Here is a 27,147-nt window from a genome sequence, read left to right as displayed (position 1 = left end):
AGGGGACCTCCACTGACTTTAGAGTGAGAGAGGAGGCTGGAGTAAGGGTGACAATTTGGTATTGGTGAGGTGAGGGTGTCAAGACAAATCAGGTAGTGTTCCTGTTTGGTTTCTATTCTTTTTAAAGACTTGTAGGGGTCAGATTGGGCTTTGGATGTGCAGCTAGATTGACCCAGTTGCCAGGGAAAGGTATGTTTGTTTTAGGGGTTTTTTTCCTGAATTTGGTCTGATCTTCCTGTGGGTTTCCCCAGGCTGGCAAACAGAAAACAAACAGAAAATTACAAATAGAACATGGTTTTCTGCTGGTTTGGCCTTCTGGACATGTAATTGCCATGCCAGGGCTGTCTGGAGGGGGATATCACTGGGCTGAGTAGGATGAGGGAGGAAGGAGCTGTTCCCTGCAAGACAGGCTCCTGTAAGGTCAGCTCAGCTGTGGTGTAAGACTGCACACTGAGAGGCTCAGTAAATGTCCTTGCAGAGCAAAAACATACCTGTTGGTGAAAGTAGGTTGCTGAATTGCTGCTGAATATCTGCATAGCCAAGGTCAAGCAGTGCCTTCTAGGATAGTGGCAATTACAGCCAGACTGAACTAAAGCCTGCAATGAGCAGTGTAATCACAGCATTGCTAAATTGATGTTTGCTGACAGAATCAAGTAATTGGTGCCTTATCTAGATGGAACTACTTGAATGGCGCATGTATCTTCCACTTCCTCCTTTGCTGTCAAGAATGCATTTTCTGTACTAATTCAAACCTCTTCTAGTTTGGAAACTGCTGATATTAGCCAGAATCTCAGCAGCAGAAGCAGTGAGTTCTTTCTGCATGTTTTTCAGCTGCTTTAAAAAGATTTGTTTTGAAGTATTGTTAACAAATCTGGAAGAGTAGATATCCTCCTGGCCTTTCCCACTCCTCTCCCCAACCTTGTTCCAATATTAAGTTGAAACAAAACTAGTTCCTCTCTTTATCAGTGGATTTGTAACTACATTTTTATTTGCATGTTCTTTCTTAACAAAAATCCAGTGGAGTTTTGTAAAAGCCATGTTTTCAGAGATTCTCACTTTGCAAGAGAAGGGGAGAATTTGGTAGGTTCTCATGATGTCTTAAAGTACTTGGGGTATATTATTAATAAGAGGGGAAAAAAGACTAAGTTGCTTCAGAGATTGGAAAATGAAATCTTCCACTTTCCATGTCACTGTTTGAAGGCAGGCCAAATTTGAACTAACTGAAAGCATGGATGGCTCATGTTAAGTGGTGGCACCTCAGGTCTGTTTTACCTGCTGAATCAAGGTGATTCTCTGTGTGGGGTTATTTCTGGCCCCTTACCTAGTAACCTGAGCCTTGAGCTCAGTGAGACCTTGTGTCTCACCCTGCAGCCAAACTCCTCAGTCTGGTAAGGTGTGTGGTCAGGGTGGCGTGGGAAACCTGCCCCGCCCCTGCCTTTTGTGCTCCACCTCGGTATAAATGCAAGATGTTCATCTTCAGGGCAGCTATTAAAGTCAGTAGTAATTATTACAATAGTAACTTCTGATGCTGTGTCCATGCCCCTAAGGCCTTAACCAAATATGACTTAGATGATATTAATTAAAAACAGAAGACTGTGACCCAGTGAAATCCTTGAGTTTGGCACAGACAGCAATGCTGAGGAAGAATGTATGTATCAAATATATAATAAATAAAATGAAGCTGTGCAAATGTAAAGGAAAGAGAATAATTTTGTGTCAGTCAAAATAACCCCAGGGCTGAGAACTGCTTTGTGCTCAGAGGTTGAGTCCTTTCATGCCACAAACCAGATTTTGTGCAGTGTAATCCCACTGCAGCCTTTTGCTTTGGGGTAATTGCTGAATCTCCCTGGCCTTCTCTGCTCCTGAAACATTGTGTCATGTCCATTTGTCACCTGTCCTTCCCGTTTTGGTGGTGGTTTTTTTTTTTTTCCTTTTATCAGCTTCTTACCACAGAGGCCTTTATATCTTCCAAGTAGCTCTTCCCAGTTGCATTTCTTTTCTTTTCTTAAAAATAGTGGAGATGTTTGCCTGAGGGGAGTATGGGGACATTTAGATAAGTCTCTTGCAAGGGTCATTGGTATGCAGCAGGCTTGTGAATGTTTATGGTGTTCTATTTCACACTTCTGGCAAGGGATACCCTCGACCACTCGTTGTGATTACCACCTCCAGAACCATAGGAAAAATGGACTATTCAGTTCCTAGGAATACAAGGCTGAGACCAGGCTGAACCACTTGCTACTAGAAGTGTCAACCTGGAAACTGTTTTCAGGAAAGAGCCAAGCTCTAGAGACAGTGGTATGTTGCTCTTACTGGAAGGATGGGAATCTGTGGCCAATGAATGTGCATCCCAGCTTTTCACCAGTACTGTCTGCTGCTTGCAACCCTCTGTTTGCAATGCTCTGGCATAGAGAAAGTAATAAGTGGGTTGATAATGCCTTCTCTGTACCCCAGCAGTATTTTCCTGTGCCTATACTGAAAGTTGAATGGGGTTGCTTTTGTACCTGGTGCTTCTCGGTGGATTTCTAGGAACCAGTGTGAACCAGACCATCAGCATCTGTGTTATGGGTCTATTTGAACTGCACTCACATTTCATGGTACTTCCTGTTTTCTTTCTTGTATGCTCTAGGTGACTTTGGAGAAGGTCTTGGGCATAACCGTGTCGGGAGGCAGAGGACTAGCCTGCGACCCCAGAACTGGCCTCGTTGCTTATCCAGCTGGGTGAGTTACTAACCATATTCCTCAAAGCTAAAATAAACCATGACTGATGCATTAACATAAAGATTCAGGGTGTTTCCACTATCATCTTCTATAGGAAGCCTATTTACTGCTCTTTAAACACCAGAGAATGATGAGACCCAGCACTGTTAGTTTAATTGGCAGGGGAGAGGGGTTGCATTATCAAATTTTAATGAGATCCCTTTTAATGGAACTAGTCTCATTCCTCTTGCTCTTAGCTGGGAGTTAAATACATTTTGTGGACTTTTCACTGTGTTCTGTAGTGTGATGAACATAGGCATAACTCAGTGTGATTCTCAATCCAATAAAAACCTAACGGAGCAAATGATTCTTTCAATGAATTGACAGAAGCCTTCTTGTAGATGTCCTGCAATTTATGACTTGCCATGTTCCTCAGCCAAATGTGAGGAAATATTTCAGGTTAACAGCCCGAACCTGCTTATGTGTGAGTTCTTTGGAGTGAAACACATCTGTCAATTGTAGTCTAAGTTCAAATAGAGGTATCCAGGAGACTTTGATGGAAAGCAAAAGAGCTACCTACAGGTACATGGGTGAGGGCTGGAGAGGTCTGCTGCAATGCAGAAATCAATATGAGTTTGTCTCTCCTTTGAGCTTTTTCTGCTGTCAGCAAGCTAAAAGAGAAGACAAAGGACAGGACTCCAGGTCATATTGCATGGACATACTCTTAAGACATGAAAGCTGGAATTAGAATTCAAGAACTTCCACATCGGTTGTAGATTATGTTTTCAAGGGTACCATAAGTGTGCTAGCAGCATTTAAAGATTCTGTGTTTGTGCCTAAAATGGGAGATGGAGTCAGTGAAACTGGCTAGAAATTTTTGCTTGTCCTGGTGATATCCTAGTTAACCAAATCACAACATTGCTGTGGCTGGGGGAGCCTCTTGAGATCATCTAGTCAACCCTCATGCTCAGTCAGGGTCACCTCTAGCAGGTTGCCCAGGACTATGGCTAGACAGCTTTTGAATATCTCTTGAGATGGAGATCCCACCATCTCTGGGCACCATGTTCCAGTGTTTGACTACTCTCATAGTAATACCAACAAAATAAAAAACATAAAAATAAAGGGTTTTAAAAACAATTTTATGATTTAATTTATGCCTATTGCCTCTTTTTCTGTCAGTGAGCAGTCTGTTAATCTGCAGACAATTTGAGGTCCACATCATTGCTCAGCAGCATCTGTTATGCTTGAACTCTTTGGAGCCAGGCAAATATATTCTGGTGTGTTTTGCCTCTTCCTGTGTATCTTTTCTGATACTGAATATGCTCACACTTGAAATCAGCTTGAAAGAGAGAAGAAAATGAGTGCAGTAAACTCATTTTGGGCTCTTGCATAGCTGAAGGTAGGTTAGCTTTGTTAATAGCAACGTCCTTTGATGAGCATGCCTGACATTGATTTAATCAAGTGTGAGTACACCTGGGGTTTCTTTTGGCTAATTAAAAGGTTATGTGGTTCCTTAGGGCTTTACAGAGGAATTCCTGTCCTTACTTGTTGGTGGTAACGTTTCATGGCCTGGGCAGGAATATACTAGATGTGTGTTCTAAAAGTTTAAAGGCTTGTATGACTTGCTGCTTCTGTGCCATGGCTGGCCTGATACTGTTGTGATTTGCTGCAGTCATACGGTCTCAAGCTAACAATCTAATAATCTTGTTCAGTTTGGGTTTTGTTGGTTTTTGTGGTGTTTTTTAGTTTGGTTGTTTGTTTTTGTGGGTTTTTTTCCCCATTGTGATTTGCAGTGAATGTCTCTTGCTTTGGAAGAATCCTGGCCTTTCTGGTACACTGGCTTCATTTTGTGTATTTTTGTTTCTATTTGAATTAAACAGACTCACAGAGTAGGTAGGGCTGGAAGGGACCACACTGGGTCATTCTGTGCAACCTCCCTGCTCAAGCAGGGTCATCCTAGTGCACATGGCACAGGATTACATCCAGATGGTTCTTGAATATCTGTGAGGGTGAGGGCAACTCCACAGCCTCTCTGAGCAACCTGTTTAGTAAAGAACTGAACTGTCACCTGCATCGTAAAGAAGGTTTTCCTCATATTCAGGTGGAACTTCCTGTGCATCAGTTTCTTCCCTTTGCCTCTTGTCTCATTGCTTGACACCACTGCAGAGCCTGGCTCCATCCTCTGACACCCTCCCTTGAGATACTGATAGACACTGACTCTCCATTGTTTCTTCCCAAGGCTGAGCAGGCCCAGCTTCCTCAGCCTTTCCTGGTAAGAGAGGTGCTCCAGTCTCTTAATTATCTTCCTAGCCCTTTGCTGGACCCACTCCAGGAGCTCCATGTCTCTCTTGTACTGAGGAGCCCAGAACTGAACACAGCACTCCAGATATGCCCTCACCAGGGCTGAGCAGAGGGGCAGGATCACCTCCCTGGACCTGCTGGCAGTGCTCTTCCTGATGAACTCCAGGTTCCCACTGGCCTTCTTGGCCACAAGGGCACTGCTGGCTCAGTTGTTGTCCACCTGAACCCCCAGGTTCCTGGCAGAGCTGCTCTCCAGCAGGTCGGTCCCCAGCCTGTGCTGATGCCTGGGCTTATTCTTCCCAGGTGCAGGACCCTGCACTTGCCTTTGTTGGATTTCTGACAGTTCTTCCCTGCCCATCTCTCCAGCCTGTCGAGGTCCTTCTCAAGGGCTGCACAGCCCTCTGGGGTATCAGCCACTCCTCCCAGCTTTGTGTCATCAGTGAACTTGCTGAGGAGGCATCTGCTCCTTCATACAAGTCACTGATGAACAAGTTAACACTGGGCCCAGTACTAAACCTTGGGGGACAGCACTGGTGACAGGACTCCAACCAGAACCTGTGACAGTGATTATGACCATCTGGGTTCTGTTGCTCAGACAGAACTGTGCATTTACTGGACACCAAACTACTTACACGAGTCTGATGTAGCAGACTGGGCATGGCTCATGCACAGTTGTTTCATGACCTGTTCATGTAACTTGGTCATCCTGAGTTGTAGTCCAGTGATTTCCCCATCCCACTGCTCGTGTAGGGAGGTTTTGCAATGCTGACATGCAGATGCTTTGCTCCTCCAGTCCCACCCCTAAAAGCTGAATTTACGTAACAACATAACAGCTGTATTTTCCTAAGAACACTTTCAACATACCTAGATTGATTTGGTTGAGATCAAAACAGTTGCCCCAGGCACTGTGACTTCATCCAAGTCAGGTATACAAGCAACTATATGAATGAGCTTTGGCATTCTTTGAGCAGAATCTTAATTTGGGTCTCTGGTTTGCCTAAAATAGTTTTTTTAAAAAATGTGATTGTTTTTCTCAGTTTTCTCTTTCCTGGAGTTTCTGAATCTCCCGGGAAGTTTCTTAAACTGATGAAAGAAGCAATTCCCAATGCAACAAAACTCATTCCAACTCCACTGTTGTGCCAAAGAGCTGAGTATTACATTATTTTTTCCTTCCCAATGTCTTTTGCATATATTATCCTTTCTCTGCTTTGACCCTAATGGGGCTCCCTCTCTGGCAGTGTGAGACAGCAGCTGTGCTGATCCTGGTATGTTTTTTGTGGGATGCTTGTATTATAGGAGACCTTTTCTTCATGTCAGTGGTAAAGGGCTAAAGACACTGAGTGCTGCAGATATTCCAGGCTACCACTTTGATGTAAGGCCCTTGTCTTGGGAGATAAAACAACATAAAGAGAGAAAATTGTATCCTCTGCAAAGGTCTTGCATCTGCTGCCTGTGTTCACCTGTTTTTATATTGTCAGTGAAACAAACCCAAAGTTGCTTAATTGGATCTTTGTTTGGGTTTTGCAGTGAGTAACAAAGTTGTTCTTGTGAGGGGAGTACAGAAATGTACCATTTTTTTTACCTCTTGTGGTAGGACCATTGCTCTGGCCTTTTTTTGTTTCAATTCCCTTGCTTTGCATTTTCCCTGCTCTTCTCAATTTATTCTCTTTTGAGTTTGTTGGTTTTTTTTTTTTTGCAGTAGCTAGTTGAGGCTCTGTTTCCTAGAAACAAGAAGAGAAACAAAACTAAGAAAATCCTCTGAGGATGACTAACATTAAAAAGGAAAAAATGGGTGTGTGAAATGTCTATCATTTAAATTCTAGACCAGCTGCTAAGATAGCTTTAGTCGGCTTATCTGGTTTTGGTGTTTTGTTTACTAGTTTTTTTTAAGCCTTGTAGGTTGGTGTGACTGATTGATTTTACTTCTCATTGTTCTTCTTTTCTTGGCTCTCAGTTGATCCTGATATCTGGTTGGGAACTTGATCTTCTGGTGAGGCACTTGCCTGCTTGAGGAAGCATCCTGTGCTTTTTCTTCTGAGGAGCAGGAACGTAGCACTTTGTGCCTTTAGTGTGCAATGCCTTTTAAACACTATGCTGTCATGCTCTGGTCAGCTTAAGCATCCCTCTAGCTCTGCTCATCAACTTGGAGCCACTCTGATAGATTTCAGGGATTTTTTACATTAGTGTTCCTTGATGGGAAAGCTGGTATTTCATACATAGCACATGTGCTGAGTTGATCAGTCTCAACCTGCATATTCTTTTATTCTTTCCTCCTTTCAGCTCTTGAATGGTTCTTTACATACAGCAGCTCCTGCTGTATATAAGGCAGATATATGTTTAATATAGAAAATTCTCTCTGAGACATAGTAAAAGGAGTTTCTCTGGTTTTCTTTCAGAAATTACTGTAGACGGTACAGACATAGGTCCCTGGCTAGCTCTGTGTGTGTGCACAGTACATTTGCTGAACACATGATTTGGATGCCCCTTTATTCTGACCCATTTTGGAATGAACATCCTTATTTGTAGATAGGAAGGGAGGGACAATAGGAGATGGATGATCAAAGTTAAAATGAAGATACTGAGTCTTTTATCCTGCTACTTTTTGCTGCATGATCTGATTGAAGAGTTAGACTTGTTCCTTCTTCAGCTTTATCACCTTGGTGTTTTAGTTTGTTTGTGGTTTTGTTCTGTTTTTTTGGAGATAGGACAAGTAATATTCCAAAATAAATAATTGTATGAGTGTTCAAATCAGAAAACTGCACAGTTCTGGGTCAAATTTTATTTTACTGCAATTGTGCTATGCATGCTGCATGTCAGTACAGCAGGTTCTCATGTGGCAGCCTGCACTACAGCAACATCCAGCCACAGTCTCTTTTCACTGTGTCTTCCCCTCTTGCATTCCTCATCCTCAGCTGATTTGCAGAAAGGAGTGGAAGCCACTGAACTCCTCAGCCCTTCTGAGTCATATCCCCCCTGGCTGTCAGGTCCTGCACTGACTGGCAGTGATGATGGTCTCTATCACAGCAAAGGGAGGAAGGGGATGAACGGGAAATGAGTGAATTGGTTTTAATCCATCTAGGAGCCTGCTCAACACATGTGTAGCTGTCTCACATAGCTCAGTGGTAAGTCCCACTGGAAGCTAAAAGAATGGAGATTTTTCTTTTCCAGAAGTGATTGTTGGTTTGCTCTCAAATACTTCTTTCCAGTTCCAGTAGATAGGCGTAAGGCTGAGTGGTTTCCAACCCATCCACATGTGGATGGAAAACTTTCTCTTGGAAAGTTTTGGTCATAATTTTCCATCATCATATACATAGATTACTGCACAAGGTAATAAATTATCAGTTTAGAACAATTTTCCTTTACCTTAAGCTGTATATAACCCACAATGGAAAAATAACATTTAGGATAAACATTGTGTAACTTGAGCAGGTATGATGTTGCCTTGCTCATTCTTTCTTACTTAAAGTGGAAAGTTTTGGTCAGTGAGGTACAGTAAAAAATTTTGAGAGGCAAATCTTACAGGTGACTGATGGTGAATGAGGCAGAATGCTGTTCTGAACTGGGATCTTTCCAAAACTGATGACCAGTTTGGCCAGGTTAGAATTAGTGGTGATATGGACAGTGAAATCCTAATTTGTAAGTTAACAAGAATTCCTGCATTATTTCAGTGCCTGTTTTTATTAACTAATTGATCACATTGCTTGGGTGTCACAATGGGAGTTGCCTTTAGAAAACTCTAGGTGCACAGAAGGAATCCACTTCCTTATAGAGCCAGTACATGGTACATGTGCAGTTTGAGCACAGCTCTACTGCTCTGTGAAGGTACAATTCTTCACTAATTTTGCTTAGCATAAACACTAATGCTATTGGGCTGTATCCCAAATGCAGCCTGAATTGGTACAGGGATTTTGAAATACTTGAGCTGCTGCGTTGCCAGTAGATAAATCCACTTCTACAGGTGCTGTCCTCCTACAAGTTTACTTACTGAAAGCTCTGAAGGCGGAGCTCTGTGGTTTCTTTTTATGATCTTTTGTAAAGGAGAATCCTGTGGTGTTGTAAAGGTGTAGAAACCTACAATAAAATGAAGAAAAGTTCTTGTGTATGTTCCAAAGCAGATTTCAGCATCTTTGGTCCCATCAGAGGCAGCTTGCTTTGTCCTCTTTGAAACAGGACAGTTGCCTTTCAAGAGTTGGACCTCTTTCCCCTCATCATGTTCCAGGAATCTGGAGTGGTGTTAATACCTTTCTTCTGTGAGGCTACTGTGCTTAACATGCCATCTGGGGAGATTTTCCAGCTGGCACAATTGTGATGATGGGCTCAGAGATGAAGATAAGAAAATCCCCTTAAGTGAGATCGTTAAACATGATTAGAATCTGTATTGCAGAATGGTTTGAGTAGGGCCACTACAACCAAACTTGAGCAAAACTTTGTGTCAAAAGTGAACAACACTGGATTTCAAAAAGATCTGTTCAAAAAGATGATAAAAAGTAGCCAAGCCCTTCCTTCCCTTTCCTTCCCCAGCAGCAGCAGATTTCTCAGAAAGAAGCAGGGATACTTTGTGTCTCAAATCTCCCTGTGTTAAATACCCACTGGAGAGAAAGGAAGGTATCTGCACTGGGGCATGAAGACCGAGGCGTAACAAGACTTTGTTCACTACTTGCCTTTATTAATGCAGATTGGGAGGAGGGGAGGGTTTAGCTGAAGAAATAGCTGTAGAGGAGGGTGGGCTGAAGAAGGCTGATGCAGTCTTAGTTTCTGGCAAGAGAGTGAAGTCTGTACCTGGGACAAAACAATGGAGATACACTTTCAACAGTGGTTTATTCTCAGGCCAAATAATTGTAACTGATATTTAAATTATCAGAGGTGGATTTAAGGGGGCTATGGCCTATTTAAGGGGGCTATGGCCTCTCTTTTGTTCTCTTGCAGTTGACCCATGACATTCACAAGTAACAGTCATGAAGTTTGGAATAATCTCTCTTCAAATCTGCGTAGCAGCTGGATCCAGTTCTGAATCCCCATCATTGCACTTCAGACAGAAAAGGCTCTGCCTGCTGGAGTAGGGGCAGTCTTTCTTGTGTGAGCTGTTTCCACATGTCCATAACAGCTAGAGAGGAATTTTTACCTTGTTTTTTTCTTGGTCTCCCTTTTTGGTCTCTCCTTTCTTGGTCTCTCCAGTAAGTACTGGAGACTCTTCCATACTGAATCCATGTCTCTAATAAAACTGCTCCTAAAGAGAATTGTTTGCTGAGCAGTTGTGTATTTATCAGTTCAGCTGTAACCTTGCTTGGATTGGCAGAAGAGAAGACAAATAACCAAACAAAGCAGTACTAGCAATCACCTGGAGCTGTAGGCCAACTCCCCTGGTTTAAGACTTTACCAGAATTGGAGTCAAACCTGTTAAATTGACTTTCAGGCAGTTTTCATCAGCCAGTCCCCTAGTGTGTGTGTGTGTGTGTGGTTGCTTTTGGTCTCTTGCCTTATTAATTAAAATTCTTTACCTTTGACAACCAGTGGAGGACTTAACATTTGGTAGAATCTTCAATAATGAAGTAGCAATGAAGATTCAGACCTTCAGCTGACCTGTTGCCCAGCAGAAAAGGGAGAAAAATAGGACAAAACCTCAAAATAGCTGGGCAGAAAAGCTTCTTACTAAACCGGAGGGAGACTTAGTCAAGTCTGCCAAAAGTGCTGCAGCATATATTGAAGACTGCAGCAACTGGGGTGCTGTCAGACAGCTGGAGGGAATGTGTTGGGAGCTGAGCTGCTGAGTCTGAGAACTCAGCTGCTGGATGAGGAGTTGGTTAATGCCACCTTTGCCAGCTGTGGAGTAGCTCTTGAGGTGGACAGTGGGAATCTTGTGGAGTGCTTGGCTTCAGACCTTGCGTGACTTCTACATTGTGCCACTCTTGTTCTTGAAAGATGAGTCAGGGCAGTGCTGATGTTTGGTGTTGCCAGGTCCCTTTGAGGCAAGCTGCTGTTGTGCTGTACACAGGGTGCTGTTCCCCTGTGCACAGAGCTTCTGGGTCCTTGTCCTGAGTGCCACATGCTAATCCAGCCTTCAGGTTTCAAGGGATGGGTTGCTGCTCTGTAGCCAGCCACTACACCTTGGGACAGATAGAGATGTAATGCGATGCTTTATCCTACAGTTACAATTTGAGCATCTGGCATCAGCAATAGGTCTGATATGGCATCCTCCTTAAAGCCTCCAGGTATCAATGTATCTGTTTATTCCCTGTCTTTCAAGAGAAGCCGTGTGATATGAGCCCTGTCTCCCAAAAATTTCTTTGCGTACCCCATGCTATCTGGGATCAGCCTGTGCTCATCCATGCTTTTGTAATTCCTCCTTTCTGTCAGGCAGCTGGAAAAGGCTGGATTTTGCAGCTGAGCTCAAACAGTAGGAGCACACTGCTCCCTCCCTGTCTGGCTACACAACTTCCTGTCACAGAAGGAGCACAGTCTGTGCCCCCTCTTGCAGCCCTCCCAGTGCCAGGACATGTGACAGGTAGTACCCACTCTCTGCACTCAGGGTGAATCAAAGCTGAAGTCTGGTGGCCCTTGGTAAAAGTTTGCTGCTGTTTGTAAAAGCAAAACAACACAATCCAGAAAACCTCAACCAACCCCAACCAGAACTCCAAAAGCCACAACAGGATGCCTTGACTTGTTTAGACTGGCAGATAGTTTTTGATATCTAGATTGAATTGAGAATTTTTCAAGGGAATGATCCAATTTAAATGAAACATTCTGGGTCATGTTTCACAAATATGTTCACAGGAAATCTGTAGAGAAAGGGAATATATGAGAGGAGGCAGATGCCTTTCCCCAGAAAGAGCAGCCTGAGGATCTCCTTAGGATGTGGGAACCCTGCTTTGAGTTGAACACAAAACTGAGTTCAGTTCAGAGGTGAGCTGGTAACTCTATTCTTCCTTCCCATTCTCACCTTCAAATATGCAGGGTTGGGTACAGGAAAGTCATAGGATGATAGAATTTGGGTTGGAAAGGGATGTTTAGAGGCCATCTAGTCCAACCCACCCTGCAGTGAACAGAAGCATCTTCAACTAAATCAGTTTGCTCATTTATCACCCCTCTGGACAACCTATTACAGTGCTTCAACACAGTATTTTTTTGTTGTAAAAAAAAAATCTAATTTGGATCTATTCTCTTTTAGCTTAAAGCCATTTCCCCCATTTCCTACTACAACAGGCTCTACTAAAAAGTTTGTCCCCATCTTTCTTGTAAGTCACTGTTAAGTATTGAAAAGCCACAGTAAGGTCTCCTGCAGCCTTTTTGTCTCTAGGCTCAGCTCTCAGCCTGTCCTCACATGAGAGGTGTTCCAGTCCTCTGGTCATTTTTGTGGTTTTTCTCTGGACCTGCTCTAACAGGTTCATGTCTTTTCTGTCCTGAGGATTCCACACCTGGATGCAGTACATCAGGTGGTGTCTCACTAGAAGTGTGTTGTTCTGTATTCTTTATGTTGCTCTATATTTGGAATGATACTGAGGGTTTGTCCAAAGGACAGGATGACTTTTCTGAAAAAAAGCCAGTGATAGGGAAGAGCCAGTGTATTGTAGGGCATGGGGAACAGACTTCTTTTCTTTATATTTATAGCCTGTCATGGGACTGGATGATAGAGAAAATCACTTTGTTTCTCTCAGCTTGCACTGTTTTCTAAAAAGTAACAGTTTTCTATTTTCTCCCTTATAGATAATAGGAGTTGGGAATTAAATAATGACTATATTAAAAAAGGAAAAAAAAAAGAGATAATGGGAAAGATGCTGTGTTTTACACCAATCCTTCCCTGTGCTAGTTTGGACACTCTTCTCCCAAGACCACACAGTAACCTTCTCTCAAGGTGGTGAAGCCCACAGAGACACGTGGTGCTGCCTTTCAGAGCCTCTGCAGTGCCATGCTCCTGCTCAAAGGCTCACAGCTGGTTCCACGAAGGGGACACGAGCTCAGCTGGCACTGTGGTACGTGCACACACACAAAGTTAAGGACGTGATTATGGCAAAAACCACCAGATGCTACTGGCTCCACTCCTTCTGTGTCCTTGTTTTCTAAGTGCTGAGCAAGACTGGCTCTCAGAGAGAGGATACAAAATGGGGCAGTGGTGGAAAGAAGTGCTCTCAGAATGGTTTGTGGAAGGAAATGGGATGGAGTTTGTGTAAGTATTCCTTCAGTGCTATGTTTTACATTTTCCTTTTTTTTTTTGTTTTTTTTTAACATCAGAATACTATTACATGCAAATTCTTTGATTATTAATTACCTTTGGACTCTGACCCTTCAGTGCATGACACACAATTGTGTTAACTATAAGAAACTTTTGAGCTTAACTGATGGTGAAGTTGAGGATGGTTTTTAGTGTAAGAATTAATTGTAGGACTCTTACCATGGATCAAAGAAGGCTCCTTGCTTGCACTGCCTGTGTAGGCAGTGTGCATGTGCTCTTCCCACCAGTGATGGAAAATCTTGGAGAGGGGTTTTGTTTTGTATGTGATGCTGCAGTGGTGTGAGTGAGCTGTAAATGAAGCTGGGTACTGTGGGTAGGGCAAGTAGTTAGGTATCTTCTGTCCCACACTGTCCCACAGAACTGGTGTGGCAGATCCAGGCACTGCCTGTGCAATGTTTCTTAGGGGGCCAACAGTATTAGCTGAGTCCTCAAGAACATTAATGTTAGTGTGGATTCTTGCTGTTGCCAAAAATGTTAGTGATGAAGAAAGTGAGAGCAAGGAAATGGGAATGCTGTTATCTTTGCAAGGCTGCAATCAAAATTCTTGTCACAGCAAAAGTACTTAACTGTCCTTGAAATTTCCCTGTGCTGGATTCCCAAGGCTGTGAGCAGGGAAAGGTAGGGCTTTTTGGAGCAGTCCTGCAAGTTTGTTGCTGTTTGGATTGCCTCACAAACCATATTAAGGAAAACTACGTAGTACTTGCTTCTTACTGCTGCCATCCTAGTTCCAGGGCAAATATTCCAGTTCCCTCAAAAGGAAAGTGCCATCATGCCTGTCACAATATCTACAGCAGTTGCTGTTTTAATGATTGTATTGGTCATTTCTGATTTTAACCTGCCTTAAGAGAAACCCTGACTGTCCTCAATCCTACAGTGTCAATTGGATTTTTAAATTGGGAGCAAGCTGGTAATAATCCCATGTAGATGGTTGGTTTGTTACTTTGTGCTTTGATCTCATTAACCAGCATGCAAACTAAAGGTAAGTTGCTATTGAAAAGGAAGACAAAAATGGGAGAGGCTGGGGAAGCAGTCCCGTGGTGAGGGTCATAAACTTGCAGTTTATGTGCAAAGAAATGGAAGCAAGAGAATAAGCATGACTGCTTTATTTGATAACAGAGCTAAACACTCAGGTAGAGCTCTGCAAGTGGGAAGCTTTGACAGGTTTGGAAAGCCCTTGCATGCTAGTGCAATAGGGAAGAGGAGTGTTGCAAAGCTCTCAGTACCTCAGCTATTTTGGAACATGTAGGCCTTTTCTCAGCTTGAGGCTCTGCAACCGGCTGGGGTTTGCCCATTAGCTGGGAAAGGAGGGGGATGGCAGAGAGCACGAGTGCCCAAAAGCCTGTGTACCTGCAGGTAGCAGCCTGCTCTCTGCTCTACCTGCTCTGTGTCTCTCCAGTTACACCTCCTAGCAACCAGTGCCTTGGTGCAGCAACACCACTGGCCTGTGAGCCAAGTCCTGAGCTTGCATAAGAGCAAGGGGGGGGAGTGGGGACTGAATAGCAAAGTCTGGGATGAAAATGAGATACCAGCCGCCTCAGCTGAGCTCCACCCTTTCTAAGAATCTCAAAACAGGCACTGTCTCCTAGCAACCTCGACACAAATCACAGAGTTTAAGTTAAAAGAAGTACAGACAGTCCAAAGGACATATCCCATCACCAGGTGTGAACAACAGGGAGTCACTTCTTTTCCTCTTTCTGGAAAACCTGGCACTGTAGATTGACTTGGGTTTCACTCAGTGTCAGAAGGCAGCAAGTTACAGGTGAATGAGCATCATGTTAGGATAGCTAAGAAGTGGCAAGAAAATGGTGTATTTTGTTTATTGTAAGCATGCCCTGACTATTGCTTAGGAACCAGATGTAGGACTTGGCTCCCTCCCTGCTGCACTGGAAGATGTACCCTGCAATGCATGCACACATTGGCTTGTTGTGCCCCTGAACCTGGTTCTTTCACCTGGCAGCCAAGGACTGACAGAGCTTATACCAGGCAGTTTCTTGCCTTTGGAGTCAGTTGTTATGCTTTTGCAATGCTGACCTAATAGTTTTTAGGAGGTACTCTTAGTCTTGGACTCTAACCTGACAATATTTCTCTGTGACAGGAAATGTAGATATACAAGAAAGCAAAACTGAGTTTTATAATGATTGCTTCTCCTTCTAGGAAAGCTGTCTTTTCAAATCTCCTGACAACTGATGCTCATTAACTCCTCTGAAGAAAAATTGCAGTGCATTTAAAATGCTATGTGTTATGCTGAGATAGAGGTAAAGCAGAAGTAAATGTTCATCTTTTGTTAAAGGCAGAGCTGTCACAAGGCTTCTAAAAAGATAACATGGGCAGAATTTAACTTTGCCAATCTGGCAAGGTCTGAGCTGTTCCTTCTGTGAGAAGTGGCAAGGCTGGGAGAGGGAACTGGCATGAGCTGAGGATGTTTGGGCCTGGGAGCTGCAGCAGGCTTCCTGTGCATTGTGGTGTGGACAGTTGTGGGGAGAAACAGGCCCTCCCTGCCCCTTCTTTCAGCATCTGCCAGCCTGACCTTGTAGGGTGCTGAGTAGGCAAGGCTGGCAGGAGGCTTTAGTGCCTTTTTGTGGATCTGGCAGCCTGCTGCCCAAGGCAACTGTGAGCTTTGCTCCTGCCCAGAGAAGTGGAAAACAACTGGCTATTTGAGCAAGTGATTCTTTAATTTCATGCTTTCCAAGAAACATTTCTTTTTCTGTGTGTTTGGTGTGTTGTTTTGTTTGTTGTGGTGGGTTTTTGTTTGTTTGGTCGGTTTTCTTTTTTTTTTTTTGTTTGACACTCTTGCAGAGATATGGCCTGGATTATGCTTACTGAAGCATTCAAGGGGAAAAGCTGCTCCAGTTTCTTTGCCGCAGTGGGGGCTTTTGCTGCCTGCTCTGGAATGCAGGAGAGATCAATAATGGGTCAATGGACCCTGGAGGGGTCTGCCAGTACCTTACACCAGGTGTGACCATCCAGGGAGATGGTGATGGAGAGGGGGCTGACAGACAAGGTTAAATTTCATTGCTTTTTTTGTTTTGTTCCTTTGACTGATGCCATTTTAATATTGATGCACTTTGTACTCATGGTAAAACAGTTAAAGCCCTGAGGCATCAGCCATGAGCTGTCATGTTGGTCTGCCCCAGATGATTAGTTTGATGTATGGATCTTTCTCCCTGCTCTTGAGTTGCTCAGGCACAGTGAGGGAATACTCTGGCTGTGCATGCTGCTGGAAACAGAGGTGTTAGCCAATTGCTTGAAAGCAGGATATATTTTTCCTTTGGGACTTGGTTTTAAAGGAAGACCCATATTCAGCTTTTGAGGCTTCATGGCATGGTGTCAACTGCTCTTGCAGGGAAGTTGGTGCAAACCTGAAGTGTAGAGCCAGATTTCTCTGTATAATCCCAGCTGGGTCTGCAAATCTCTGCAAGGAGCTGCTTGATCCCAGGAGGGTACCTTCAGAGAGCTCCCATCTTCTCTTGTTATACCATTGGGCTCGAAAGCTGAATTTGCTCAGCACGTGATGGCAGATTTGATTATTCAGCTGTAATTTTATTGTAAACTTTGCTTCTCTTTATCTTTTTCTTGCCTTTCCCTCTAAATGGCTCTTTGTCTGTATTTTAAATTTTTTAGATTTTTTTTCTTGAACTTGTCTTTCATTGCTTTCTCTTCCCTGGCATGTGTGTTTTTTCTCTGAGGCAATTGCTTGGCCTTTGTTATTCATTGGCAAAGAGGAAGCACCCCTTATATATGGGCTGTGTATGTGCATAAATAAAAAAAGGCAGGAATTTATTGTTGATATAACTACATAACACTCTAATTAATGAATCAATTTACTTTACCACTAATTATGACAGATTAAAGAAGGACTAATAATGCATTAAGGTAATTCTATATAAAAATATCTCAATAATTGGGATAGTGCAATTAAAACTGTAATACATTTCTTTGTTTCTGTTTGGTTTTTCTGATGTTATGCTCACCCTTATGCTTCTCCTCTGGATTTTAGTCAATTGTTGAGGGTAAATCTTTGTAGCCCTTCTCTGGGAAGAGTATGATGTGGGTTTTACTGGATTCTTCCTTATTCCAGGGTTCATCTGAGTAATTTTTAATATGTTTGCTAATACACTTGCAAATCTTGCACTTGTGAATTCTAGAAGCATTGTGGAGTTGTACTATATATGATGTCTTTAATGCATGTTGGATAGTTTTTCTTTGTTTTATTTGCTATCCCTAAAAGCTGGGTTTTTTCAGCTCCAGGTCTGTATGGTTTTTAACAGACAGCATGTGAATTGTTTGCAGTGGTTTGGTCTCCAATGGCAAGCATGTGCCTCCTCTCTTATCCCATTCCTGTACTCCTTTGCACTGTGTCCTGCTTCTCCACTTCTCAAGGCCTCTGCTCTCATACCATGCCTACATTTTTCTCCACTATGCAGTCATTAGTTGTAAATATCTCAGGCTACATAAAATAGCTGTTGGTCAACGTTGTTTATATAAAACTATGGTTGTACTCCACAAAAGATAAACAGAAGTAAAACAAATCATCTATAGACACCTGGTCAGTTACAGAAATTGCTGTCACAGCTTAACCAAGTAAAACAGAGCTACAAGCAGGTCAACAAAAGTTCAGAGCACACAAACCCAGGCAGCTCAAGGCCTTTGAGACTCAGTAAAAAGTTAGTGGCTTGTTGCTGAAAATGGCAAATCTGGGGCTGTCAGCCAGATACTGATTGAAGAGGGACTGGATCTTGAGAGCAAGTGGAGGGGTGGAGCACAACTGGGGAGCAAGACATCCCCAAAGCAGGTGTCTTGGCTGGTCTGTCAGGACAGCTAGTTGTTCTTTTCTCCTTCTTGATGCTCCTGGGACAGCTGTAACTTTGGGAGATCTCAGCGTATGGAAATAGGTATTTTCCCAGAAATTAACATAGAATTAACTACTGTGATTCTATAGTGTTCATCCTGGAAAAAGTTGCATTCTCTGTCTTGCATGTGAAGCTCTTCAGGTTTTTAGCCATGTTCTGGCTGTTTGTTTCATCTCTCTTGATCACACCTGGAACCAGCCAGGTGCTGCTTAAGGCTCCATTTCCTAGTGCTTCTCAGTCTTTCTTGTCTGTCTGATCAGCACATTTTCTGGTCATTAACTATCTCAGTGATCCTTTTGTTCCTCCAGTCTACCCATCATCAGTTGCCAATTGCTCGAACCCCTGGGGCTGCTGCTCTTCTGCAGTATTCCGTGGGTGTTTGCCAACAGTGCTGAAATAAAATGCAGCTCGGCAACTCCTAGCCCAGTTGATTTGATACTTCGTGTAGGTGTACTGCTGGCATTGCTTCCCTGCCCCTAGGCAAGTGAGTGAGAGGGAGAGAGAAATGTGCACTCTCTATGTGTGTGTAAATGTTATAGTCAGCCGTGAGCCATATGTATGCATATGTCTGTGTATATACCTACAAATATATGTGTGTGTGTCTGTACAGGCATTTGTCATCAGTGCCCTGTCTCTTTTGAAGCTTGTCAGATGAGCAGACTGACAGACATTTCAGTCTGTGTGAGTACAGCTGCTGCTTTGCATGGCTTCATTTTCCTACCTACCTTTGCTGCAGGCTGGAGGACAGGTGGAATATTCTGCTATGCAGCAGAGATGGCCTGTCCCTGGTTCTGCTAGGACAGGGTTTTATTCCTGGTTTCTCATTCATGAGGATTTTTTTTCCTTCTCCTGGCTTTGACATGTTTTGAAGGGAATGGTGGTGTTTTGAAGGAGAAGTTCCTGCTGAATCACTGGTGACTAGGTAGCTGTGAGCCATAACAATTAACTGGAAACATTTTCATCTTCCTTGCAACTGTAATGATTCCCAGTTAGTAAGCTGGTTTAAATTTCATGGTTTTCCTCTGAGGCCTTTTTTCTCCTCTGCTTTCCCTACATGCACTTCTTGCCCAAGTCTTTCACAATATATGTCTGGCTTAGCTCTTTGCCTCCCAGGAAAGGTGCCTCCTTATTGTGCAGCTCTGTAAAGAGCCATCACTCTCCTGAGGGCATTACTACCATGTCTCTGGCTCCAGTGTGGCTCCTCTGGAGTTGTGTACAACTTGTCCAGTGGGAGACGGGACCCAGGCTGTGTTTCCTCTCTGCATCCATTTCATGTGAAGTGTTTTCCTGAGTCATCACCCTGCCTTGTATTTGCCCAGTGTCAGAAGGGTTGCTAATTTAAAAAATCTTCCTCCTCTTCTGCTCTGCTTCCTTAAAAATAGACCTTGAAATAGCATTGAAACCTCCAACGGTAGGTTAAGGATTTTCCACATGCAGTAGTTGCAGGGGGGTGAGGATATGTTGCAGTGAGATCAGCTGGACCTGCTAGAAATCACTGTAGCCAGCCCATGAGGATGGGCAGCACCTTCACTCTAGGAGGAGGCAGGAAGGAAAACTTCTGCAGTTTCTCATCTGTGGTCCTGGTAAAGCTGAAACTTCAGTGGTGCCTTGTGTAGGAAAGAAGAGAGGCCCTGATTGATGTTATAGTCACAATCTCTGCTTGTTATTGGATCTTTTTAACTGTTCATGTGTTGAGCTTTTTTAAAGTATTTTTAAAGCGTTTTGGGTGCCATTTCAGATCTGTGCATCTGTTCTCTGCCATCTGCAGCTTGAGGTTAGAGTCACAGCTGGTTGTTTTAAAGATGTAGTCTGGCACGTGTAAAGGGCCTGCTGAGAGCAGCCAGTGGAAGCTGTCAGCTGTGCATGGCAGGAGTTGGTGTTGGCCCTCCCTGTGCAGGGCAGGAGCTGAGGAGAAGCTTTCTGGGCACTCAGCCCTGTCCCCTCATCTGAAGCAGGGCCTGTTCAGGTAGACAGGCACAAACCACATTGGCAGCAGAAGATCATGAGGATGGCAGCATCCCTGCCAGATGACGGGGAGAGAAAGCTGCCTGTTTTTCTGGATGTCATCAGATCACATCGGTATTGGTGGAGATTTTGCAGGGCTCTCAGCTTTGAGGCTCACTTAGTGTAATGGACAAGGTGAATTCAGTAGGCTGAAATGGTGCTGAGACCACAGGCTGCCCTTGTCTGTTTGGGGATTATCCCTATAAATCCTTGTCAGTTCAGCTCTGCTGCAATTTCCTCTGCTGCTCTCTCTCCTCTCAGTGTGGGTGCACACTGTTTTAAGATATCTCTGAAAGTCAAATTTCTGGAGGCTGAGGAAAGAGTATCTTAAAATATGACCTGTTCTTCCCTAGGACTGAGCTATTGGAGGCAAGAAATTGGACTTCAGTTTGTCACATTTCTTCCTGTGTTTTTTTGGAGCAGAGCCTATTGTGTGATGTGTTTGAGCTCCCACTCCTGCAGATTTGAGGTGCCATGCAGCCTTTTAAATAGAGCAAGTGTGGTTGGCAATCAGAAATTTCTGCCCTATTAGTTTAGTGACACTAAATATATCACTGACTTACTTTTTCACAGTGGGTTTCTTGTTCAGTATTCATGACTTTTCATTAGCCTGTGTTGGTTTCTGAAATATAAATTTTGCTGCACCTCTCAGGCACCTTTTTAGTTCTCTCTATCACAGATTGGTACAGGGAGCTCTGGAAGCTTTTCTGCTCAGGCAGTGACACCCAGCTCTTAACCTCTCAACAGATAGTTCTTTCTTCTCAGCATGCATGTAATTAATACAGTTTGCTTGAAAATACCTATTCAGTTACATAGTCAGTGTGCACATCCTCTCATCACTGCTAACCCACTCCCAGTACTGGCTATGAATTAAAGAAGCTTTTTGGCAGGAAGAATTGCCACATAGAAAATTAACACCAGCTTCTGTAGACACTGCTTTGCTCTCATCAAGCTTGCCATGGCAACCAATGCAGTGTAAAGAAGATTTTGTTCTTATCAAAGTCTTTTTTTCCTCATGCATTTTGGGCATAGGAAGCTTTTGCACTCTCATTTGAATAGCTTTGGGTGAGGGGAAGAGAGCAAGGTATGAGCCAGAAATTGAGAAATGGACCAATTTTGAAGGGATGGGACTGTTAACTCTTTTCATTTATTCTTGCAGTGGCATGAAAGGAGTATATTGTGGGGGAGAAAAAAGAAAGAAAGCTAATGTTTGTTTTCATGTCTTAATGGAGTTTTCTTTCCTCTGTACAGCATCCTCTTCATAGCATAGGCTCCATGCATTTGGGAGAAGAGGGCTTGGCACATGAGCTTTCCCTACAGTCATGTGTCCCACAAGATAAGGCAACACTGAGTTGGTTTGTAGCTTGGAAAGGAATACTACTGCAGCCTTTTAATTTTCCCAAACACCTTGCAAGGGGAACCTGTAGAGGAAGGAAAAGGGAAAACACACTTCTGCAGAAATTTGATTTGTGTCAGCTTGCTGAGGAAGGAGATGGCTGGGGTAAGGCAGCTGTTAATAGAGGGATGTTGTGGGAAACAGGAGGACAATGAGAAGAGTAAAATGCCCAGAAACTATAATTTGGTAAGTACAGAAGTGAAGCCAGTAGAAGAAAAGTCAGAAGTAAAGGTGGAGTGACCCACTGCCACTGACTTAGTGAGTCAGATACTTTGTGTAAATGTGATACTGACATCTGATTCCTCTTCACTCCTTATATGATATTTAGCCTAGGAAAATTGCTCATTTTTTATATTTTGTGGGTCTTTTTGCTTTTGCTGGAGCCAGTGGAAATTACTGTGACATTCCATGCCTACCTTCTCCTTTCCTCTCCCTCTCCCCCCTCCCTCCCTGTTTTTCATCTGCATATATGATGCACAGTTGTGAAGATACAACCTCCATGGAGGTTTGGAAAGCTCTGCAAGGAACCTTTCTTGTTGGCTGATACAAATGAGCTCCCTGATGGACAATGCTCATGTTGTTGGTAAAAACCTTTGACACTACTGTGAGAGCTAATTCTGTCCTTCCCTTGTGTTCTTGTGTCCCTGGATGTCCCACAAGAAAGCGGCATACTGGGAAGGATTGCTCAGCTGAGCTGTTTATAAAAGCTGCTTGCATCAGGAAGGTTTGCTTAATGGATGTGAGGTGGCACCATAGCCCTAGAAATAATGCCTTTCAATATGTGTGCCATTGCCTACAGCCTCTGCAGAAACCAGCAAAACAAACAGGACACTTGATCCCAGCTGGCTGATGTATGGTTTGTACAGCAGTAATCCATACAGCAGTGAATAGTTTCTATAAATGTCTTGGAAGTCAGAATCTACTTGTGGATTAGAAAGGTGCTGTGATCATCAAGCCTTGTGTGCAGCTGCAGAGGAGATAGGGTTTGTGCTGAAACAAGGGGGCTAACAATGTTGATGCTCTCAACAGCTGATGTGTGCCAGGCTCTGTAGGTCTCCTGAGGTGTTTTGGAGCTAGCCTTAGTTTGCATGTTGGCACTAGCATTCAAAAATATCTCTTCAGACAAAGGTGTCTTGAGCACTTGAATTTGTTTTGAAAGCTTCAGTTTGGGAAAGGGGTGGAGTGTGTGGAACAGGTGATGTGTCCATTGTGGAACTTTGGGTTTGAAGTACTTTGCTTTGTCTACATGCACAGTTGGAAGCTGTGAATAAAAAGATCAGTGCTCTCTTACCATTCATCCTTTCCTATCCCTCTGGCTGTAAAATACTGAATGCAACCTTATAGAGAAGCAAAGGTGGAGCATGGTTATATGGGTGTATGCTCTTTGATGCAACTAATTTTCCATGGTAGTTATATTTATTATTTTAACTAGTGTAAGATTAAAGCAAGCATAAATGGAAAGGAGTAGATATTTTGACTCTCTCAAGGGCTTGATAGCCTTACTGGATAGGAGGCAGTGTGGAGTACGTGGGTCAGCAACCTGATCATTCAGTGTCTCCATTCAGTTTATTTTGCTAGACTGATTTCCTTTGCTAAAATGGAGCATGCCCAGAGTAGTAATGGGCTCTGAAATACTTTTTTTAGGAAGCTGCTGCAGGTTCTGCTGGACTGAGCTGAGATGTGAGTCTGAACAGGCAGTGAAGGCCACCCTGTGTCACGGAGCAGCTTAGGTTGTAAAAGAACCTCCGATCATGGACCATTAACCTAACACTGCCAAGCCACCACTAAACCATGCCCCTGTGTGCCACATCTTCACATATTTTAAATACCTCTGGGGATGTCAGCTTCTTTGGGCAGCCTGTTCCAGTGCTTGACAAGCTTTTCCGTGAAAAAATATTTCCTAATATCCAGTCTAAACCTTTCTGATGCAACTTGAGGCTGTTTCCTAACACTCTGAGGAGATTAAAGAACTAGAAATAGTTTTTGCCTGTTGTGGAAATGTGTTCTTTAGGATGGAATGGACTAGAAACCTTCCCAAGCATTTTGAGAGGGAGCTAGTTTACAAACTTTCATGCTCCTGACTCTCAGAACAGGATCTGTGCCCCACTGTATGATTGATGGTTTGAGGTTTCCCATCTTGCTTAATAGGGTGTCCTTGGAGTTGGCTGAAGTCTTTATTGCCCTTGTGTGTGGCAGAGAGGAGAGGAATGGCGGAAAATCAGCATGGGACAGCATTGCAGTAGGGTAGCTTTTGTTGGGTAGCAGTTAATTTAAGAAGACAAGTTCAGAAGACTAATTAATCCTGGCTAAATGGCTTTGTTGGCAAGAAGGTTATAACTAATTACTAAGTTATGTTAATTATTAACTGACAAATCAAAATATCTTCTTTTGCTGAGCTTATGAGTTAAAATTACTACTTTGTGCTATAAATTAGTGCTTGCTCACCTGTGAGGAGATACTGTGATTTATCCCCCTGCCCCTCCAGTTAGTGTTTATTAATTATGGGTCAAACTCAGTGAATCAAGTATAGTTGTCTTAAGACAAAGTTAAAATATCTACATTTGTGATAGCTGCTCTGGCATTAGGAGCCTTGTGGCTCTTGAAATGGTCTGTTGATTTGCCTTGGTGTGTGAGCTGGGCGGTGCTCTTACCTCCCCTGTAGGCTCTGGATTTGGCCAAGGTCTGGAGAGGGCGGGGGAAGCCTGCTGGCACACCAGCTCTTCTGGGGTGCCACTATGCTAAAATTCATGATTGTAAGTGGCCAAAAGTTCAGCCCTATAGGTTAATAATGGCAAAACCCTGGACCTTTGTGGCCCACTGCACTATTCTAGGGAGTGGCTTGTTTGCTTGCCTGGTTTGAAGACCGTGGATTATATTTTCTATCTTTCCTTTGTTTTTTAAACTGTGTTCACTTCTCTGAAGTCCCGTTTCTCTGCTGAGTAGCTCACAAAACAGAAACTTGACTTTAAGAGCTGCATAAGAAAGTCTTTCTGAAGATTTCATGTCTTCCTTTTATTCTTTCTGGTTTTCTGAGGCTTATTTTAAGCACAATTCATCCCTATTTTAACTCTGCAGGATTTTGGTCCATTAACCCTATCCAACCATTATGGGGTTTTTGTTTTGCTTTTCTGATTAGCTGGAAGCTCAGGATTAGATAGATTTTCACATCTGCTAATTTCCTATTTCATATCTTGTGATTTGCAAAGCTTAACCTTCCCTGACTTGTTAATGGAACACAAACCACCTGCTTCTTTGCACTAATCCCTGAGAAATATGTAGCATGGCTTTGACTTGAAACACTCCAGTTTGATTCCCCAGGGTAAAAAGGATCAATTCTGGTCTGAACAAACTGCTTATCTACACTTTCTCTGCTCTTCCACAAGGCTACATCTCCAACCATGGCTATCTGCCCTTTAACTGTCAAGAAAGTTTGGTGCCTTTATTACCTTGGCCTTCAGGGTAAGGTATGAGTGGATAGGGGTGTGTGAAATGGCATGGCTGGAGAGTAGAGTAGTCTAAAGGAGGGGAGGGCATATCCTGTGCTTCCTTGGTGCTTTGGATGCTGGCTTTGACCTAGCAATGTGGAAGGTCCAGCCAAGGACTCTCAGCTTTAAAGTATTGGCGTGTCACTCCTCTTTTCTGCCCTCTTTTCAAAATTGTGACACTCCTTGTGGCAGTGTAGCCTGGTCAGACCAAAGACCAAAGCTGCCAGGACTAGGTGAGGGGATGCCAGAGGCATTGCAGGGCCCTGTCTCCCCTGAGCTATGCCTGTAGCACTCCTGGCCCTGCCTGCTGCTGGGGTTGTGCAGCAGGGCGTGGAAGGATGCAGATCTCATTGCAGGCAGCGTGGTGCCAGGGTGTGCTCTGTCCTGGGCGTGAGTGTGCGCTGCCTGAATTGAAATGTTGGTGAGCTCTGTAGGTGAGGTTCTGCAGTGGATATCTGAGGTGCCTCAGCTTTTTGCCCTTCTGTTTGGCTGTTTCAGGCCAACTCCTCTACTCCTCCTGTGTGTCCTGCATGTTTCTCCCAGTGATTGATGTCTGTAGCCTGGCTTGTGTTGCCCATGATGGTGATGTGAGTGAAATCCTCAGTGCAGCAAAGGCTGCTGGCAGTGAGCAGGGACATCCTGCAGTGCTCCCCCAACACTGCAGTGAAGGAGGAGCTGGGGCTCTCCAAACTCCAGCAGTGTTCTTGTAGAGGGACAGACAAACTCCACAGTTTCTATTTTAGATGTGGAGTGAAAAATACGGCGCAAGGTCATCAGAGCAATTGTTCCTCTATCTTTTTATTCCTATAACAGCATTTTCTGTTACTGGTTCTTACTGTGCTCTGCTGCAAGACAAATGCTGTTACATGAAGATTTAAAAATGGTGTATAGGATGTTTGTAGAGAATGGGGAAGGCTGCAGTATCTGGGACAGCTGTAGGTTTAGTTGTGGTGGGCTGAGGCATGGAGGCAATGTGCTATGGACAAGAATAGTGGGAGATGGGGTCTCTTTTCCTTCCTTCCCCCCCCCCCCCATGTCAGCAATAGAGGTGTTTTGCTCACAGTGGAGGTGATTAAATTGCTTACCAGGAGCTTAGTATTGCTTGCTTTAGCAGTTCATCTTACTGAGGGATATCTGCAAGGCCCCTGAGCAAGCTGTTTATGCAGATAGACTTCTTAGGTCAATACTTTTTTGGCATCGTATGTCTCACTTCTCAACCGGCCAGTCCCTTCTTGTGCTATACTCAGTGGTTTGTGTCCTGTCTATTGTTAAGGTCAGGCACAGAAATTTAGTGCCTTTAACTTCCCAAATCTTTTCCAAAAGATCCCCTCTTTCCTTCTTCCCTATTGTCTTACTCTTACACCAGACACACTGCTTTGGTGCCCAGCACACAGGGTCACTTTTATGGCAGGGGACATAATCCATTAGGGCTTTGCACAGGTTTTCATGGTCAACCTTTCTGTTCAGCTTGAACAATCAATCTCGGGGCTCCTGGAGGGTGGAAAGGTAATTATTTATGGTACTAGCAAATGGTATTCCTCAACATCAGAGAGTTGTGATTTCCCTCTGGATTGTTCTTTTGCTTTCTGTTTTTTAGTTAACCTCAGTTCAGTCTAAGATGAGGGGATAAAACAGCTTTTTGGGACTACTTTTGCTGCTCTTTTTAAATTTTTTTTTTAACTTTTCCAGCAAGGATAGCTCTTTGGTTATCTTTATGCATGTGGCGATGTAATCTCTCTTTGTTTTTGTGTTTCCTTTGTCTAGGTGTGTTGTTGTGCTGTTCAACCCTAGAAAAAATAAGCAACACCATATTCTAAACAGCTCCAGGTGAGTAAAGTTTTAAGCTGGACTTGCTTTCTGTGAGGTGAATTCAAGACTTTTATGGCTTGACTGAAGTGCAGGAGCTGTTGTTGCTCCAGGCTAAATCCCCTTGGTTAGAGTTGCCTTGGGGACAGGCTGCCTGCAGCTTTGACTCCAGCTCCTTCTCACATGAGGTGCTATTGCTGACAAAGTACCACCTCATAAACATTGGATCCCAAGAGGAACTGGTAATGGTCATGACATGGAGGGGATCTTACTACAGTTCCATGGTATCTGACTTTTTTTTTTCTCCACCTAAAATGATGACCTCATTATTGAAGCCAGCAGTGTGACATGGTCCTGCACCTGGAATAAAGGTGCAGCAAT

The 27,147-nt window shown here is 43.5% G+C and overlaps 1 protein-coding gene across 5 annotated transcripts in view; it reads left to right on the top strand.

Moving 5' to 3' along the window:
* Positions 1–27,147, top strand: part of MAPKBP1 (mitogen-activated protein kinase binding protein 1) — a 101,932-nt gene that overhangs the window by 26,650 nt on the left and 48,135 nt on the right. For all 5 annotated transcript variants that reach the window (XM_071427327.1, XM_071427328.1, XM_071427324.1 and 2 more), the window contains exons 3-4: positions 2,627–2,718; positions 26,725–26,787. In XM_071427327.1, coding sequence (XP_071283428.1) covers positions 2,627–2,718; positions 26,725–26,787 — 155 coding nt within the window. The remainder of the gene's footprint in view (positions 1–2,626; positions 2,719–26,724; positions 26,788–27,147) is intronic.

Source organism: Agelaius tricolor, unplaced genomic scaffold, assembly GCF_023055355.1.
Source record: "Agelaius tricolor isolate 1412-34295 unplaced genomic scaffold, bAgeTri1.0.p SCAF_5, whole genome shotgun sequence".
Lineage (NCBI taxonomy): Eukaryota > Metazoa > Chordata > Aves > Passeriformes > Icteridae > Agelaius > Agelaius tricolor.
Note: the sequence above shows the minus strand (reverse complement) of the source record. Positions and strands in the feature narration are given on the sequence as shown.